Raw genomic sequence first — 19,636 nt, 5'->3', positions numbered from 1 at the left:
ATTCCACCCATATGTATAAGTTGTTGAAAAAGGTATATGTTGTTAGTCAACAAAAATCCTTTACTGTTACAGCAAGTGGTGTAAAGAAATAGCGAGATGTAAGTTCAGCTTGCACCCTTGACAGTTCCAATACAAAAATATACACATGCTTGCAGCATTTAACAATTGTCTTTATGATGCCCCTCCTTATATGTAAATAGTTGTAAAAGAATTGCAGCAAGATTTGGATTTTATTCTGAAAGCAAAGAATGTACACAAAAATATATTTGCAATGCAAATATTTGGTTTGCTTTACAAAAAAAAAGATACACAAGAAAAATTTGTAAATTGAAAAAACAAAAACAACTAAGGTTACAGATAGTATTAAAAAACTACTCTGTAAATTTTACAAACAATATTAAAAACTATTTCTCTAAGGTATCATTTAACACATGTTTTATGAATGCCAAAACTCAAAACAACGAAAGAGAAAATGAGCGAAAACCAGTTATGTGCAGTGTGAGAAAAATTTAATTAGGGGATTGAATCACAAGGATGATGTTATTTACTCCTTAAGCATCTGTTCTTGGCATGTAGTGGTGTAAGTTCACATGCTTTGCATACTCCTGCCATCTAGTGTTGGGTATGGATGTGTCCAAACTGTTTTTGTTTGAAGAGGTGTTTCGAGTCACGAGGTAAGGTAACTCCTCTTGGTAACAATGTGCATGGACATTGGCTCCATTGTTAGATTGTTTTCCCGCAAAAGAGTGAGAACGGAGTATATGTAAGTATTATAAAAAAAATGTGCATGCCTATGAAAGTATAGATAATAACTGATGGAATGCTGGAATGCTCTCCCCCTCTCACTTCGGTCCAACCCTGACCTGCTCTCATTCCGGAAAAAGCTGAAAACACTACTGTTCGCCAAACCCTCCTAGTCCTATTCTCCCCTGTTCCGCCACATCTCTGCTTCAACTCAGCGCTTGGACGCCCGTGGGCAGCAACCGCGCTTAACAAATTTATTTTCATTTCATTTCATTTCATTTCAACTGCAATGACCATATATTTCAGGGGAGGAGGGTGGGTGCATGTGAATCTACAGCACTTCATGCCAAGAACAGATGCTTACAGTGTAAGTAATATAATCCGTTCGAAGCTGTATATACACATGCTTTGAATATACTCTATAGCAGTATCCTTCAAAAGTGGTGGCTAGCCAGTGGAAGTGGCAGTTGTTTGAAAAAGTGTACTTAGCACTGCCTGTTCTACATTAACTTGTTGCCATGCTAGAACATCCACACAATAGTGCGTAGTGAACGCGTCAACACTGGACCTGGTGGCAGTTGGGGAGACCCTTCAGGTTGAGGCTGCAGGCGTTGTGAATAAGTTCAGGAGAGGTCGTTCAATGCTGGATCCCAGGTCTAGATCACCAAGGAGAAATCACTTGGTCGGTGGGCCAACTGGACTCGGGCCATGGGCAACAGGTGCACAGTGGTGCAGGGGTCACTGATCTGCCTGGATCCAGAGTCCTTAGGTTAGTTTCTTTCCAGATAAATCCAGTGTCCACAGAAGAAAAGAGTCTTTGTTGAAGACAGCACATGTCCCCAGGGTTCTTGGAGGTTGCTGGCTGCGGGCCACGCTAGTTCCATGGAGCAGGGTCACTGGAGGAGGAGACAGGCTGGTAGGGCAGGGGCCAAGTCAGTTGTCCTCTTCTTCTGCACTGCTGCACGGCTCTTAGGTCCTTCTTTGTAGGTCATCAAATCTGAGGGAGCCCTTAAACAATACATTTAAGGGTGTTTCTCAGGTTAGGGCAGTAGCCAAAGACTACTGTCCCCTAGGGTGACTACGCCATTTGGGTGCCTCCATCCCTTTGGGGAGCGGCGCACATCCCTATTCCTATTGGGCCTAATTCTCCAAAACAAGATTCACCTCCGCTCTTGGCAACCTTAGGGGTGTGCCAGGCTAAGGTGGACACTCCTATTCTGCCTACTATTTTTCCCGCCTGTCTTGCTGCCAAAAGAGGCACTAGGACAGGGGCGGGCATCTCCACTAGTTGGAGCTGCCCAAATCAGCACAACACATGGTGAGAGCCTTTGAGGCTCACCGCCAAGTGTTGCTGTTCCTGCTAGGGGGGTGAGCAGGCTTTGTTTTGGACCTCAAAGCACAAAAACTCTCATCCCATGAAGTCAGAAACCTGTCTGATTGTGGCTGGTGTGTATTTTCAGATGTCATGCATTCCTCTATGATAAGCATAAGGCTACTTGACAACACTGCCCCCTAGAAGAGCACCTTAGGATTGCCATAGCACGCCCATATTCACTTATAAGGAAACCCCTGGACTTTCTACATGATATATCTCATTTTGATATATCATACAAAGAGCCAGCTTCCTACAGCCACTATAATCTGCCTCCAGTACATGCTGCAGAATAGTTTTGTTACTCACGTCAACTAAGTCGCTATTCCAGTGAGCCAATACACTAGAAGGAGGTCGTTTTTCAGGTGTCATCTCCAAGATGCCCTCAGAGTGCATTTTATAATAAATCCACCACCGGCATTAGTGTGGATTTACTGTGCTGAGAAGTTTGATAACAAACTTCTCTGTCTTCCGTAAAGCCATCATGGAGATGTGTAGTTCGTGTTGACAAACTCACTGCCCATGTAATCAAAATGGCTCCACTGCACTTACAGTGTCCAAGAAGGGACTCCGACACTGTAGGGGCATATTGTCCATATAGTTATGCCCTCCCCAGTGGTATGGTGCATGCTGCCTTAGGGCTGTAAGGTCTGCCAGAGGGGTGACTTACCTATTCCACAGGCAGTGGTGTGTAGACATGGCACCCTGAAAGGTGTGCCATGTCGACTCTAAGTTTAGCCATATTGCACCACAAAGCCTCCAATGGCAGTGTGTATGCGTTAGGTGTGGGGTACTTTTAGGGTGGCACAATACATGCTGCAGAACTATGGAACCCTTTCTGGTCACAAGGCCCTTAGTACCACAGGTACCGGTACCTATTGCAAGGGACTTATAAGTGTGCTAGAAATGTGCGGAAAATGGGAGCAATGGTACAGTTTTGGGAAAGAACAAAGGTGTTGGGGCATGGTTAGCAGTGTCCCATCACACACTCAGTCAAGCTAGCATCAGGTATCTGGCAAAATGTTAGGGGGTAACCGCGCAAAAAGGGTCACTTTGCTACAATCACAATATCATACTACAAAATATTCAAGGTAGCTAACCTTTCGGCAACTACTGATAAAACATTTCCTAAAGCACAACTTACAGTCACATTATTGCACTTTAAAATTATCCTCACTGAATCGTTGATGCGTCATAACGTTGAAAATGTTAAAAACTGGCAGTAACAAGCTTTGCCTTATTTTATCAGTGTACACAGGAAAAATACGCAAGAGAGACAATACAGCAAGTTGGAAAAAGGGGCAAATATAATTTTCCAATCTGACATGTCTGACCCCTTTCCTCCTGATAAAGGAAGAGACCTGACCTAGCCAAACCATACTTTTCATGTCACGCAGATAAGGGTGGATTAGGCCACTGTAGGAAAGTAGCCCTCTTTGACATGATCACCTCCACTTTTTGCCAGGTACCAGATGTGATTTCAACTGGAAGTGCTCTGGGTTAGTGCTAAGCAGGTCCCAAGTGCCAAATCTCTTTCCTAAAAATGTACAATTGTTCCCCTAATTTACAATAACTTTAGCACCCTCTATAAGCCCCTAACAAACAGTGTACCTGGTACCTAGCGCCTGAGGTACAGAAGAATACCCCTCAAGGGCTGCAGCATGAATTGTGCCACCCTAAGAGACACCTCACCAAACTCATGCAAGGCTGCCATAGCAGGCTGCATGTTTTGAAGCAGACAAAAGTGAAAACAAGAACGACACATCCCTGTGTGCCAGGTCCCCTGACACTGCATGTATTATTTGGAAGTCACCCGTACAGCAGACCTTACAGCCTAAAGGTTAGGAGCTTAATGTCATATGTGAGACCATACCTGCCTGAGCAGATATGGCCCTATACTGGTCAGTTGCAGTACTGCCAGTACAAGTGAAAATGGAAGCCATTTTAGCACATGTGCTGGACACTGGTGATAGCGAGTTCCCACTTACATGATGGCGTCACTGAAAATAGGGATGTTTGGTATCAAATATCTCATATTTACAAACCCACCCTGACTTTAGTGGTGGGTTTGTGAATATATGCACATAGAGTTTCCCCTTGAAAACCTACCAGCCTCTGGTGTTTTTACAGACTGGTCTCTGCCAGTCTGCCACCTGAGACAGATTTCTGACCTCCCAGGGTGAGGGCTTTTGCTCTCACAGGGTCAGACACAAAACCTGCACAGAAAGTGTGTGTTCACACCCCCTCCCTCAGGATGACCTACTGATTAGCACTCCTAGTCCAGAGAGCTTCAAAAAAGCTCCCGCCTTTGAAATGCAAATCTGTCTCCCCTCACAGGAGAAGAAGTGACCCCCCTTAGTCCAGAGCCCTTTGGCACCTGGACAGGTGGAAAATTAGCTAGTCAGGTAGACATGCCAGCCCCCAGGTTATTACCACGACTAAGATTGCCTAACCTGATGTGAGTATGACTTTTCAGAAGTGGCCATCTTTCTGTTGGCACACTTAGGAACTCTGGGACAGGGTTATGCCCACTTCCCACAATAAGTGGTCATATAGGAGGCATGGTAACCCCAAGGGTCAGTAGCCCATTGGCTACCACCCTACACTCCCCTAAATTCAGTATTTAGGATAGCCCCTGGCACAAGGATTTCAGATCTTGCCGACCTGAAAGACGAAGGACATGAAGAGTTGCACCTTGCAAGAACTGAAGACTACGCAACTGAGGTGGGGCCAACCCTGGCGGCCTGCCTCCTGACTTCGACAATTGCGCCAAAAGACGACTTGTCCTGCAACTGCTGAGGAGACCTGCCAGCACTTCACCCAGGAACCAAGACCTACCAAGACGTAGCAGACTTGCTTCCCTGCAACCTGCAGGCATCCAAAGACTCCTGTGAGGACTTTGTGACCGCAGAAACCCAACGCCTGAAGACACCACTGCACCTGTCACTCCAAGCCTCAGTTGAAGTGGGCCAATGGTGTCATCGTGGTCCGCCAGCCCTCCAGAGACAGAATACACTGTGGTTTCGGCCCTAGTGAACTCTCCCACATCACCTGCAGCCTCTGCAAGTAGCCCCCCCCCACTACCATTGCTCCCACTAGAGAAAACCTGACGCCTAAAGACACGCATGCACGATGTGGAGAAGAAAACCAAAGGTGGCTCTACGTCCCGAACACCGTGAGGCCAAAGTCCCCCCGTTTGTTCAGCATGACTGGCTTTCCAGTCCGAGCCTGCAGCCTCTATGCGAAAACTCATCCCCATAGAGTAACACTGGCCACCCAAAGCTGTTCTGCACCCCTTTACCTGGTACAGCTGGTGGTGTTCTGCTGGTGCAGCCTTGGACCATGCTCACCACTCACCTTAACTACTGGAGATTTGTCCTGTAAGTCGCTGTACTATACCTAATTGCCGCATTGCCTTTTCCTCCCATAGGATAACATTGCAGCTTCTAAATATTGACCTTTTTTTTCTCCCAAAGGATAACATTGCAGCTCCTAAAGATTGCAGTGTTAACTTTTTGAAATGAAGAGCATTCCTATTTAAAACTTACTTACCTGAATGAATTGCTTTGAGTGCCTGAACATATATATATATAAAGACTAGCAGCCCGTCCCGACGTTGTCCGGGTATGAATTGTTGCCGGCCAGTAGTGTATTGTTTTGTAGGATTTCGTTTTGATAGCATTTCTTATCTGTGACAGGCCTGTGAAACGCTCCGATTCACAGTGCACTGCTGATGCACTTAAGAGTGCGCGTTCAGTAGTGTGTGAACTCGAGTTTCCCTACTTTATTTTTCCTTGCAATATTATATAGCACGAACTCGACAACATGGCATGAGCACAATTTACATTACAGAAGAACACATTCATTAGTGGTAGGCACGGGAAGACAAAGCGATTTGCCAGGATTCACAGGATGTTGAGCTGGTGCCGAGATTCGAACGTAGCTCCCCAGATCTAAAGTTCGCAATTCTTTGACTTGTGGCAGGAGGTGTGTCTAGAAGTGTATGTCGGTGTTGGCCATCAATCAGAGAGACCTGTGCATTTTTTAAATGGGTGGTGAAAAAATATGAGTATGTTGCTGGATATGTGGGCCACCGTGCCACCAATGTACTTACCGGGGGAGGGTAAACACCCATTATTCCGCAACTTTCTTTCCGCATACCATCACTCCGCATACTTTCATTACGAAAGTACCATGACTCCGCAATGCCATTATAACGCATGGCATTACATTTTATATGCTTTTACTACGCATACATTTACTATGAAATTCGTTGTAAATGCATGAATGGCAAAAGCATGTATTTTTTATGTTTGGATAAGGTAAGTATGGGTATAGGGGTATGTGTTTTGGGGTACTGAGGTATATGTTTTGGGGTGTTTGGGTATTTTAAGGGTTCAGATATAGTTTTGGGTTATGGGGTACAGGGGTAGTTTTAGGGTTTAGGGATAGGTATGGGTTTTTGGGGTACAGGGGTATGTTTAGGGTTCAGGGATAGGTATGGGTTTTTGGGGTACTGGGTATTTTTAGGGTTCAGGGGTAGGTTTGGGTTTTGGGGTACAGGGGTATTTTAAGGGTTCAGGGCTACGTTTGGGTTTTGGGGTACAGGGGTATTTTTAGGTTTCAGGGCTAGGTTTGGGCTTTGGTGTACAGGGGTATTTTAGGGTTCAAGGGTAGGTTTGGGTTTTGGGGTACAGGGTTATTTTTATGGTTCAGGGCTAGGTTTGGGTTTTGGGGTACAGGGGTATTTTTAGGGTTCAGGGCTAGGTTTGGGTTTTGGGGTACAGGGGTATTTTAGGGATCAGGGGTAGGTTTGGGGTACAGGGGTATTTGTAGGGTTCAGGGCTAGGTTTGGGTATTGGGGTACATGGGTATTTTGATGGTTCAGGGGTAGGTTTGGGTTTTGAGGTACAGGGGTATTTATAGGGTTCAGGGCTAGGTTTGGTTTTTGGGGTACAGGGGTATTTTTAGGGTTTAGGGATAGGTTTGGGTTTTGGGGTACAGGGTATATTTATAGGGTTAAGATGGGTTAGTGTTTAAGGGTGTTGGGGTATTTTAAGGAGGAAGGGTGGGTTATGATTATGGGGTGCAGGGGTTTTTAAAGGGAGCAAGGTGGACACCCGGAGCTGGAATGTACAGAACCTGGGAAGAAAAATCAAAGAAATATTGGGCAAAACGCTCGCATTTTTTTCCATAATCCCGCGCACCTCACACGCCCACGCCCCCAGCACACGCCCCCAGCACACGATATGAGACATGGCATGAAGGGCGGAACGTACCACACGCCCCTAGCGTTTGTCACGCCCCCAGCACACGCCCACAGCACAACGCAGACACGCCCACAAGGGACTACTTTGCTGGCACGGTTCTTTTACCTTTTAAATGTATATGGTGGGTGTCTGCATAGCCTATGTCCTTCTGCTGCAACTGCCCTTTCCAACACTGTATTGGGTGTTGTGATTGGTGCTGTGGTTCCTGAGATTACTCGCCTCAAAGGTTTGGGCTCTCTCTTTATTATATTAGTATAGATATCAAAATGAGATATATCATGTCGAAAGTCCGGGGGTTACCTTATAAGTGGACAGGGGCGTGCTATGGCAATCCTAAGGTGCTCTTCTAGGGAGCAGTGTGGTCAGGTAGCCTTATGCTTATCATAGAGGAGTTCAAGACATCTGAAAATACACGCACTGGTCAATAAATGAGACACACGACCCAATAAGTAGATGCACACAAACTTATACGTATCTATACTAATATAATAAAGAGAGAGCCCAAACCTTTGAGGCGAGTAATCTCAGGAACCACAGCACCAATCACAACACCCAATACAGTGTTGGAAAGGGCAGTTGCAGCAGAAGGACATAGGCTATGCAGACACCCACCATATACATTTAAAAGGTAAAAGAACCGTGCCAGCAAAGTAGTCCCTTGTGGGCGTGTCTGCGTTGTGCTGTGGGCGTGTGCTGGGGGCGTGACAAACGCTAGGGGCGTGTGGTACGTTCCGCCCTTCATGCCATGTCTCATATCGTGTGCTGGGGGCGTGGGCGTGTGAGGTGCGCGGGATTATGGAAAAAAAAGCGAGCGTTTTGCCCAATATTTCTTTGATTTTTCTTCCCAGGTTCTGTACATTCCAGCTCCGGGTGTCCACCTTGCTCCCTTTAAAAACCCCTGCACCCCATAATCATAACCCACCCTTCCTCCTTAAAATACCCCAACACCCTTAAACACTAACCCATCTTAACCCTATAAATATACCCTGTACCCCAAAACCCAAACCTATCCCTAAACCCTAAAAATACCCCTGTACCCCAAAAACCAAACCTAGCCCTGAACCCTATAAATACCCCTGTACCTCAAAACCCAAACCTACCCCTGAACCATCAAAATACCCATGTACCCCAATACCCAAACCTAGCCCTGAACCCTACAAATACCCCTGTACCCCAAACCTACCCCTGATCCCTAAAATACCCCTGTACCCCAAAACCCAAACCTAGCCCTGAACCCTAAAAATACCCCTGTACCCCAAAACCCAAACCTAGCCCTGAACCATAAAAATAACCCTGTACCCCAAAACCCAAACCTACCCTTGAACCCTAAAATACCCCTGTACCCCAAAGCCCAAACCTAGCCCTGAAACCTAAAAATACCCCTGTACCCCAAAACCCAAACGTAGCCCTGAACCCTTAAAATACCCCTGTACCCCAAAACCCAAACCTACCCCTGAACCCTAAAAATACCCAGTACCCCAAAAACCCATACCTATCCCTGAACCCTAAACATACCCCTGTACCCCAAAAACCCATACCTATCCCTAAACCCTAAAACTACCCCTGTACCCCATAACCCAAAACTATATCTGAACCCTTAAAATACCCAAACACCCCAAAACATATACCTCAGTACCCCAAAACACATACCCCTATACCCATACTTACCTTATCCAAACATAAAAAATACATGCTTTTGCCATTCATGCATTTACAACGAATTTCATAGTAAATGTATGCATAGTAAAAGCATATAAAATGTAATGCCATGCGTTATAATGGCATTGCGGAGTCATGGTACTTTCGTAATGAAAGTATGCGGAGTGATGGTATGCGGAAAGAAAGTTGCGGAATAATGGGTGTTTACCCTCCCCCGGTAAGTACATTGGTGGCACGGTGGCCCACATATCCAGCAACATACTCATATTTTTTCACCACCCATTTAAAAAATGCACAGGTCTCTCTGATTGATGGCCAACACCGACATACACTTCTAGACACACCTCCTGCCACAAGTCAAAGAATTGCGAACTTTAGATCTGGGGAGCTGCGTTCGAATCTCGGCACCAGCTCAACATCCTGTGAATCCTGGCAAATCGCTTTGTCTTCCCGTGCCTACCACTAATGAATGTGTTCTTCTGTAATGTAAATTGTGCTCATGCCATGTTGTCGAGTTCGTGCTATATAATATTGCAAGGAAAAATAAAGTAGGGAAACTCGAGTTCACACACTACTGAACGCGCACTCTTAAGTGCATCAGCAGTGCACTGTGAATCGGAGCGTTTCACAGGCCTGTCACAGATAAGAAATGCTATCAAAACGAAATCCTACAAAACAATACACTACTGGCCGGCAACAATTCATACCCGGACAACGTCGGGACGGGCTGCTAGTATCATATAAAGAGCCAGCTTCCTACAGCCACTATATTCTGCCACCAATAAATGCTGCAGATTAGTTTTGTTACTCACGTCAACTAGGTCACTATTCCTAGAGCACTGTTTTCTCAGACACTTATACTGGTTTCCGTTGGAATGTAGACAGGTATATGGGTTCATACCATGCTGGGAGATTCAGAAAGGACTTGATTTGCTGAAGGTTATCAACCCATTGACCAACATACTTCCCCGTGCAAATGGGATTTTATAATATACCTCAGGGAGCCGCCTTCTGATTTTAAAAGACAGGCCCAATATTTAAGCATATGCTGTTTATATAAGTAGAATGTTAGTAAGGCCAAGCTCTCACCTCAAGGCACTATTCACTGAGCCTCCAGGTAACGCCAGCCATCTTTTCCAGATATTGGTTTTGATGGTTTGCAAACGTTTAATATTCTTAGCTACCATAACATCACAACCATGAAGTAACAAGCTTACTATTTTCGTGTTGTACGTCTCTCTCAAGACTTCGACAGACTTTTGGCCTAGGGATAAATACAGTCTTTGTAAAGCAACAGCAATGGACTTGGCACGCGATTACTGGAGGTCAATATAGGCTTTAAATTTTAGATGATTAAAAAGAAGGGTTAGGTATCTATAGTCGTTTAAAACCTCAACTTGGACACCACTAAACCACCACTTAAATTTGATGTCCTGCCTCTTTTCTTTTGAAAAACCATGACCTTAGTTTCAGCCTTATTTATCTTCAAATAATTCACCTTACAATATTGTGAGAAAGCATCCAATTGCCTCTGCAGACCCACAGGAGTAGGATCTAATAGCACTGTATCGTCTACATAAATCAGAGCATAATATATCGCCTTCGTTCCCAGTCGAGGCGGGAAAGACCAGACCTGACTGAGGCCTACCAAGGCATCTGCTATATAGATTGAAAACAAGAGCGGTACCAAGATGCTCCTCTGTTTACGACCATTAGGTGTACAGATCCTTCTGGACAATGCCTTGTTGCCCCCAAGTTCCCAATCTATTCCACGAGCCATCATGCAATTGAATTATCTCCTTCAATAGTCCTGGGGACAGCTTCATCTGGCAATCTTTTTCCAGAGTATAGTCGTATTTATAGTGTCAAATGATTCTGATAAATCTTTTTCAGGGTATATTCTTCAACCAACCGGTTTAATATCAAGCAGCCATCCATGGGTAATTACTCTTTATGAAAGCGCATTGGTACCAAAGATTGAAGTCTGGCCCGCTTACCCAGTCTTCTAATAATAACTGCACAAGGCTTCAATTAAAATCATCTGACAAAAATAATGTCAAAGTTTGGTGAAATTGTAGTTCCACCAAAACGAAAAAAGTGAGCGAAACAGTCCCCGATTCCTTTTTTATTGTTAAATGCTTGTGCAGAAGAAAACTGAGTTACAGGGAAATTGGGTGATTTCTTGATAGGTTGGTGCATTTGAAAAGCTGCTAGGACTGACAGTCAGTTATATGTGAGACTGCCCCAGCCACTTCACTGGTTCAGCATAAACCTCAACAGCCTTTCAGGGAACATGGTCTTTCCTGATACCACTGGAAATTACTGTTTTGCATGACTTTCTCTCACCTCCAAGTCATATTCTACATCAGTGATACTCAAAGTACAGCCTGGAGGCCGCTGGTGGCCCTCTTGACCTTAGCACGTGGCCCCACTGGTCAACAGTAGAAAAGGGCTGCTGTTTACTGAACTAAGCACTAATATCAAAAAGATGTTAAACATGGCCTGGATTTTTATTATACATGAACATTATAGTTTATTAAATCAAACATACGAGCGCACATCCTGAAGTTATATTTCGAGGTACTCATATGGGATAGTGAAGAAAAAGAAGTTAAGGAAGAAACATTGCAGAGGATCACACAATTTAGTTAAGTGGGGAAGCCAGTATTAATCCCAGGTTGTCTGGTTTCACATTGAGCAATTCAGCCACTTGATGTTTATGCTTCACTTCCCCTACACCAACCTTACCTCCACCCAACCCCCTTCTCCAAACTCCTGACCGCAGCCCTGCTGGTATCAATGCAGCCCTGGGTCACATCAGACTTAACTTTTCAACCACTGGGAAAATGTTTGCGAGTACCCATGTTCTACATGGATCAACATTTTGGCAATATTTACCCGTCCTGCATAATGTATGATGCAGAAATCTGCCTTGTCCTTTAGCTGTCTCGGCCTCTGAAATTTGGAGTGAGTGCCTTGTTCTTGGACTAGCTTGTCAACAAATGTCTTGTCTGTGGCTTTTGGAAACCAGCATTCTTCATCTAACAGGGCCAGTACGCCAGGTGGGTTAGCCTAGTATAAAGAAAGAGAAACACAGCATTAGCAAAAAGAAAATATAAACAGGCACTGCAATATAACAAATCTTTACTATAAGGACTTTCCAATGTGAACTGCAGAAGTACATTATGCCTCTTACATGAGCGACAAATGTAAGAGGATGAGGGAGGGCATGTGGCCTAACGACTAGGGCGGTCAACCTCAAATCTGGGCAACAGCAACAACGCTCAACATCCTGTGATTCTGGGCAAATTACTTTATCTCACTGTGCCTAACAAAAAACAAAAACAAATTGAATGAGTCCTTATGTAAATGGAACTGGTGCTCATGTAAAGTGTTCTGAAACCTTCAGATCAGTTAGTGCTATATAACACAAAAAAAAAATAATAATGATCGCAAGATCCAAGGAAAATTTGCAAACAATGAACATAAATTAAAGCTATTCACTTAGTCAGTAGTTATCCTGAAAATATGGCAAGGGCATCCAACCCTCTTGAACCTATGCTGGGAATCAAAAATAAAGTACTTTAGGCGGCTTTTAATTAAATTCCGAGCATTTCCAATGTTGATGGCTAGAAGTCAGCAACTTCACTATTAGGCCACATCCACTTTCCAAGCAATATGAAAATGTTCAGAAATAGTGGGGTCTGGTTCTGTATGATCTTGGACACAAATCTGTAAAAGTTTAGCATTTGCTAGATCAAGAACATATATAAAAGTTCTTGCATGTTGCCAACAAGCTATTTCATTTGAAAGATTAAAGTGGGGAAATAAACTGCTGCATACCTGTGAATGAATTTTTTGGGGTTGCAGATTTATAGATTTCCAGGATGTGCATACATTGGCATCTAGTAGTTGGTGGCAATGCCAGTCATTACTTCGTGTGAAATTACAATGCAGTAGATTACATTACAGTAATCACAGTCTGATTAAATATCACAATGTATAACCATGTGATACCTTTACATTGGATCCTAGGTGGGTGGTAATAATGTTTATAAATATACATACATCCAATACTTCTTGTCCATTGTTATAAAAAACACGGCACTCCGGGATAGAAGAAAATCAGTGTAATCCATCAGGCCAACATCGGAGAGCAGCCTACAGCCTTTGTCACCGGATAAGTGCCATTTTTAAACAGTTTATATACTCCGGTTCTATACAAATATAAAGGAAATACTAAACAGTGTCTTGCCTGCATTACAAATGACAACGTAAATAAGATAAATAGAAATTTTAAATATACAAGGTCATGGGGCAATTACTACATTACGGCTGCAGTCTTGAACTTGTGACATAATTTAAAATAATTTTGCTTATAAACAGTTATCAGCTTCATTATTCATCCAACTAGAATAACCAAGTGTGTCTTCTGCATAAATCTCCTATTATTACAAGTGCACAGTCTCAGTACTTTTATAATAAATTTTCTTGTTTCTTAGTCTAATTAGCCAGAAATATATTGAACACCGTCAAAGAAGCACACGAGCAGCTGTGCCTTAAGCTAAACATGTTCCCTAATCGCTTGGAGATATATATATATATATATCCACTGTAAAAAAACAAAAGTTACAGAGAAATTATAGATAAGCTTAAATTTGACTCGTACAAAACCAGTAAAATTCAACAGCTCTAGTTACCTGGGCTAACTATAACTTACGCCCCCACAATGCACTGCTTATGACCTCACATATTACATCACTCATGACATGATCAATGACATCACTGATGAGATCATCCTGTGATTGTGAGTGTTTTCTAAACGTTTATGAGTGTTAAGGATAATGTTACTTACCCAGTAAGAATCTGTTTTTGGCATGTAGAGCAGTAGATTCACATGCTTTGAATACTCCTGCCATCTAGTTGGGTTCGGATGTTTGCAAGTTGTTTTTCTTTGACGAAGTCTTTCCAGTCACGAGGTAAGGTGACTCCTCCTTTCGGTGATAGTGCACATGGGCATCAACTCCATTGTTAGATTGTTTTCCCGTAGAGGGTGAGAATGGAGTTAGTACATGTAGAATAGCGATGTCCAAGTGTATGTATGTAAACTGAGAACTGCAACAACTACAGGAGATCGGGGATGCGGGTGGGGGCATGTGAATCTACAGTTCTACATGCCAAGAACAGATGCTTACTGGTTAAGTAACATCCGTTTGAGGCAGGTGAGCTGTAGATCACATGCTTTGCATAGACTATACAGCAGTATACTCTTGTTGGACCCGGCCCTTTTGGCAGGTTCACCCCGAGACTTTTTGCTTTTTCCTAGCCTGTTTCTGTGACCTGATGGTGGTGATTTTAGGCCTCTGCGCACTTTTTCACTGTGGTACAGTGTAAAGTGCTTGAGCTCTCTGTGTATGTGTGGTGAGTGACCTGCCCTCCCATAGGAATGAATGGGGAATATGTATGCCCATGGTAGTTCCTGATGTGTGGGGAGTGCAGGGTCGAGTTTGATATGTACAAACTTGTGAGATTGAATGCTGCGTAATGATATATGTGGCATGACTGTGTCTAGTCTAGAAGTGCCACTTTTAGAGGTTGGCATATTTGTGTAATTTGTGTCTGGCGTGTGATTGGCTGGTGAGCCTGGTCCAGGAGTGCCTGGGCCTGCTTGTGGATTGACTGTCTGGTTTGAGGGTGACAGGAGCTGGAATGTCCCAGGAGGTTGTCTGAGTCAGCCCGTGGATGAAAGGCTGCATCTGCTGCCAGGGAAGTGGGAGGAGATGGCACCTGGGAGTGACTAGGGCTGTGCCTGCCTGACCACAATGCTGGCTCCACCTCCCGCTGGGCGACTGTCACCTCCGTCCCTGACACTGAAGAGAGTTCCCTAAAATCAGTTCTAGCTGGTTCTCACACTGCCTGCACAAAGACTTCAAAGACTTTTCGCTGTATAAGAAGGGGCTGTGTCCCCTTCCAATTGGTTCTTGTTTTTGGACTTGAATCTTGCCAGGGGCGTGCTGCTGCTTGTTCCCAGGGGAATCCCTGGGCCCTGCCCAGCCCCTGGACACCTGATGGACTGCTGATGTCCTGGACTTCTGGGGGACCCCTCTGCCTTGCCTGGGCTGATAGGGGGACTTTGCTTTGCCCTGCCCAGCCCCTGGACTCCCAGGACTTGCTGCATCCCCTGAAGAACTTCTGTGGACCCTTCTTGATATAGGGGTCATTTCTAGGGGCCTGTGGGTGCTACCAGTGCCCCCAGCGCGATGGGAGTGCTTTATTTTCCCCTTCTAGCGCTTTGTTTGACTTCTAGCGCTTGAGGGCGCTGGGAATTGCTTTTAGCGCTGGGGAGCGCTTTAATTGGCTTATCCCCAGGATTGGGGAGCCTATCGAGTGCCCACCTCGATTTATTGTTTATTTTGTTTAAAAGGCCGGTGCCCACCCGGCATTTGCTTCCCATTCACCGCCGCTGCCCGGGGCTTGAAATCGCCGAGAGACCGAAGGAGCAGAGCCCTGATTGGTCAGAGCGACGAGCCCCCCCTCAGCAAGTGCCGCTCTGTGATTGGCGGGCCGCGGGAGGCTCGGCCTGAAGGCCGCGCTGTGGTTGGTGCAGCGCTGGAGGCTGCACCGACTAGCCGCACTGGGATTGGCCAGCGCCCGGTGACAGAGGAAGAAGATGGCGGCCGTTGTGGGGCTCCCGTGACCGAGAGGGAGCCCCGAGAGAAGAAGCGGGGCCTGCTGCTGGGGCTCCTGTGTGCTGAGGGAGCCCCGAGTGAGGAAAGCGCGAGCCAGTGAAGGCCCGGTCCCGAGATGGGGGACCGGGTGTAGAGCGAAGCGGGCGTTCGTAATGCGGGGCTCCCATGAGGAGAGAGAGCCCCGCCGAAGAGAGATGCCTGCCTGACTGCCCGCCTGCACCGAGGAGCCACCGGTGAGTGGTGGAGAAGAGAAGGGAGGGCGCCGGGATACATTGTCGGTGTCCGCCCCCCCCAGTAGCGCGATCTCGCGCTTGTTGTCAGTAGGAAGCCACGAGGGCTTCAGGGGCGGCCCCGGTTGGCAGTGGGTCGCCCCAAAATTGAAGGAGAGCCTGAGAGAGGCTCTGGGGGCATGCTTTGTTCTTTGGAGCCCCGAGAGGCTCCCGCCCCTATGTTGATTCACGAGCCCAGCGAGGCTCGAGGTGCCATAGTTTTCAGAGCCTGAGGGCTCCATGGTGCATATATAGTTTTAGAGCCTGTGTGGCTCCAACGTCTGGGGCATGTGATATGCTCAGAGCCTGTGTGGCTCCAACAGTTGGCGCAGTTGGCGCCTAAGGGTCAGTGAGGACCCTGTTGATGTTTTGAAGTTCCCAGCTGCCCAGCAATTAGTAGGCAGCTGCACCGTTTAGGTCTTGTGTGTTCCCAGGTGCCCAGCAAGTAGTCGGCACCTGCTACGTTTAGGTTTTGCGCCAGTGGCGCACCCCTGACTGGCGCTGCATGGCAGTGCGCCCTGACATTCTGGACACAGGGCTCTTTTAGTCCCTTTATTAGATGGGGGCTGGTATGTGATTTCTGCGCAATGTGGTTTCTATGTTTTTAATAGTAATTGCTAATGTGAGTTTTGCACAATGTGGTTACCTGCTATGTTTAGGATGGTAATTGCCTACTGTGTGTTTTTGCGCTATTGTATTGTCCTGGCACCTCTGAATGTTTTTAGGCATAATGTGTCTTCCTTTTCCCTGCGCTGCACCTCTGAATGTTTTAGGCATCATGTGTCTTCTTGCGCTGCACCCCTGAATGTATTTTATTACATCATGTGCTTTGTTCTGAACACCGCTGAATGTGTAGGTTTATGCATCATGTGTTTCCCCTGTCTTACACCTCTGAATGTTTTTAGGCATCATGTGTTTTTCCTTTACTACTCCTCTGAATGTGTTTCATGCATCATGGGTAACGTGTCCTTGTTTATACCCCTAGGTGCTGTGTGATACTTAGGTGGTTGTTTTTTTTAGTACAGGTGGTCCTAGTGAGGTCCTGCTTCCTGTTACCAGTGGTTACTGGTTGTGTGCCATAGTTGCTAATTTGTGCTACTATGATTTTTATTCTTTATTATTTATTCTAGAAGTGCTACTTCTGATTCTGACAGTGGCCCACGTGGCCCTGTCTTGTGTACATAATCCCTTGTGAATATTGCCCGTGCCAGTTGGCACCATGTATATTGTGTGATACTATCTGATGTGTTTTTACAATACAAAAGTTATTTTATAATAACCTTGTATGGAGTCCCTTTTGTGGTGTGCCTAGTATGTTGTTGCTGTTGTGTGCTGGCGCAAATGCTTTACACATTGCCTCCGAGTTTAGCCTTACTGCTCGTGCCAAGCTACCAGGGGGTGAGCAGGGGTTATCTTGGCGTGTGACTCCCTTGCCCTGACTAGAATGGTGGTTTCTGCCTGGCTTTGGCGTCAGCCTTAGCCTACCAGAAATAACCAGTTCTAACAACTCTCAAAGCGGTGGCTAACCTGTAGTTGTAGTTGTCTGAAACAGTGTTTTAAGTACTGCCTGTCCTAAAGAACAAGTTACTTACCTTCGGTAACGATATATCTGTAAGAAACAGTAGTTAGTATTAGATTCCTTACCTTAGAATATCCCCAGGCGTCAGTCTGGATCCGGAAACTTTTGCGTAGCAGTACCCCTGCGCGTCGGTAGGCGTCGTCTGCAGGCGTCCCCTGCGGCTCCGCGTCCGTAGTCGGCGTCGTGCGCCGTGATGACGTCGCTGGAGTATATAGACGCCGCCTCCGCGCGCTGACGTCAGTTCTTTGCACACAGCTTTTCCGCGCCAGAACACGCAGAGCCATGTGAGAACCAACACTGGTGCCATTTGAAACTAGGGCCCTGAAAGGGATGTCCTTAACCCTAGGTATCAGTGCGCAGAACGGGGAGGACGGGTGGGGCGGTAAGGAATCTAATACTAACTACTGTTTCTTATAGATATATCGTTACCGAAGGTAAGTAATTTGTTCATCTGAAAGAAACAGGTCAGTATTAGATTCCTTACCTTAGAATAGATACCCCAGCAATACCAACCCCGGTGGTAGTTCTGCGAACCAATACAATCCTACACCAGAAAGTCCTGGAGGTCAGAACGGCCAAAGAAGCCATCCCTCCGGACTTGACTGTCCAGGCAGTAATGCCTCGCAAAGGTGTGCAGCGAGGCCCACGTAACCGCCTGGCAAATGTCCTGCAAGGGGACTCCCCGACCCAGGGCAGTAGTAGCCGCCGTGGCCCGAGTGGAATGGGCCCTCAGCCCAACAGGAGGCTCCTTCCGAGCCAAAGAGTAGCACGCTTTGATGCACAGAACGACCCACCGAGAGATGGTCCGTTTATGTACCGCCCGTCCCTTCTTCGCACCCACGTAGCCACCAAACAGTTGGTCATCCACCCGGAACTGGCGTGCGCGATCCATATAAAATGAAAGCGCACGTTTTGGGTCCAGACGATAGAGCCGCTCTTCATCCTTTGAAGGATGCGGAGGCGGGAAGAAGGAAGGGAGGGTGATGGACTGCCCGATGTGAAAAGCAGAGACAACTTTGGGCAGGAAAGAAGGTCTAGTTCTCAGAACCACCTTGTCTGGATAAATGGACATGAAAGGAGGTTTGACAGAAAGAGCCTGGAGCTCACTCACTCTCCTGGCAGAGGTGATGGCAACCAGGAAAGCCGTCTTTAAAGTCAGGAGACGGAGAGGACAGGAATGAAGTGGCTCAAAGGGAGCACACATCAAGAAGGTCAGAACCAGGTTCAAGGCCCACTGAGGCATCACAAACGGAACAGGTGGATACATGTGTGTGATGCCCTTCAAGAATCTTGTTACAATGGGGGACTTGAACAAAGAAGGTTGATCAGGCAGCCTCAGAAAGGCCGAAAGGGCAGAAAGGTAGCCCTTGATAGTGCCCAGAGCAGAGCCCAGCTGGGCAAGAGAAAGAAGGAAGAGAAGAACCTCAGAAAGAGGGGCAGAGAGAGGATCCACAGCCTTTGCTGTGCACCATGCCACAAACTTGTTCCACCGACAGGCGTATACCGATTTCGTGGAGGAACGCCTGGCTGCCAGAATCACATCACAGACTTCAGGAGGCAAGTCAAATGGCCTCAACTGCCGCAGCTCAATCTCCACGCATGGAGGTGGAGGCTGGGCAGGTTCGGGTGGAGGACCGTCCCCTGCTGCTGCGACAGAAGGTCCTCCTGATGGGGCAGGCGGATCTGGGCACCGACTGACATGCTGAGTAGCTCGGGATACCAGTACCTTCGAGCCCAGTCCGGAGCCACAAGGATGAGTTGGGCCCGGTCGCGCCTGATCTTCTTCAGCACTCTGGGCAGAAGTGGTATAGGCGGAAAGGCGTATAACAGACCGCAACTCCACTCGCGTCGAAAGACGTCGCCGTGCGAGTGCCGTCTTGGAAACTCCAACGCGCAGAACTGATGACATTGCGCGTTCTCTTCTGTGGCGAATAGATCTAACCAAGGCTCTCCCCATCGCCGAAAGAGGCCTTGCGCCACGTTCGAGTTCAGACGCCATTCGTGATCCATCGAGCACCGACGGCTGAGTTAGTCCGTCCAGAGAACCTGCCAGG

The 19,636-nt window shown here is 46.4% G+C and overlaps 1 protein-coding gene across 7 annotated transcripts in view; it reads right to left on the bottom strand.

Annotated features, from left to right (window-relative positions):
* The window catches only part of MYH10 (myosin heavy chain 10), a 1,221,191-nt gene that overhangs the window by 709,718 nt on the left and 491,837 nt on the right, over positions 1–19,636 (bottom strand). For all 7 annotated transcript variants that reach the window (XM_086930637.1, XM_086930640.1, XM_086930641.1 and 4 more), the window contains one exon: positions 11,944–12,117. In XM_086930637.1, the coding sequence (XP_086786763.1) occupies positions 11,944–12,117 (174 nt within the window). The remainder of the gene's footprint in view (positions 1–11,943; positions 12,118–19,636) is intronic.

This window comes from Lissotriton vulgaris, chromosome 7, assembly GCF_964263255.1.
Source record: "Lissotriton vulgaris chromosome 7, aLisVul1.2, whole genome shotgun sequence".
Taxonomy (NCBI): domain Eukaryota; kingdom Metazoa; phylum Chordata; class Amphibia; order Caudata; family Salamandridae; genus Lissotriton; species Lissotriton vulgaris.
This window is presented reverse-complemented; position numbering and strand designations above follow the sequence as displayed.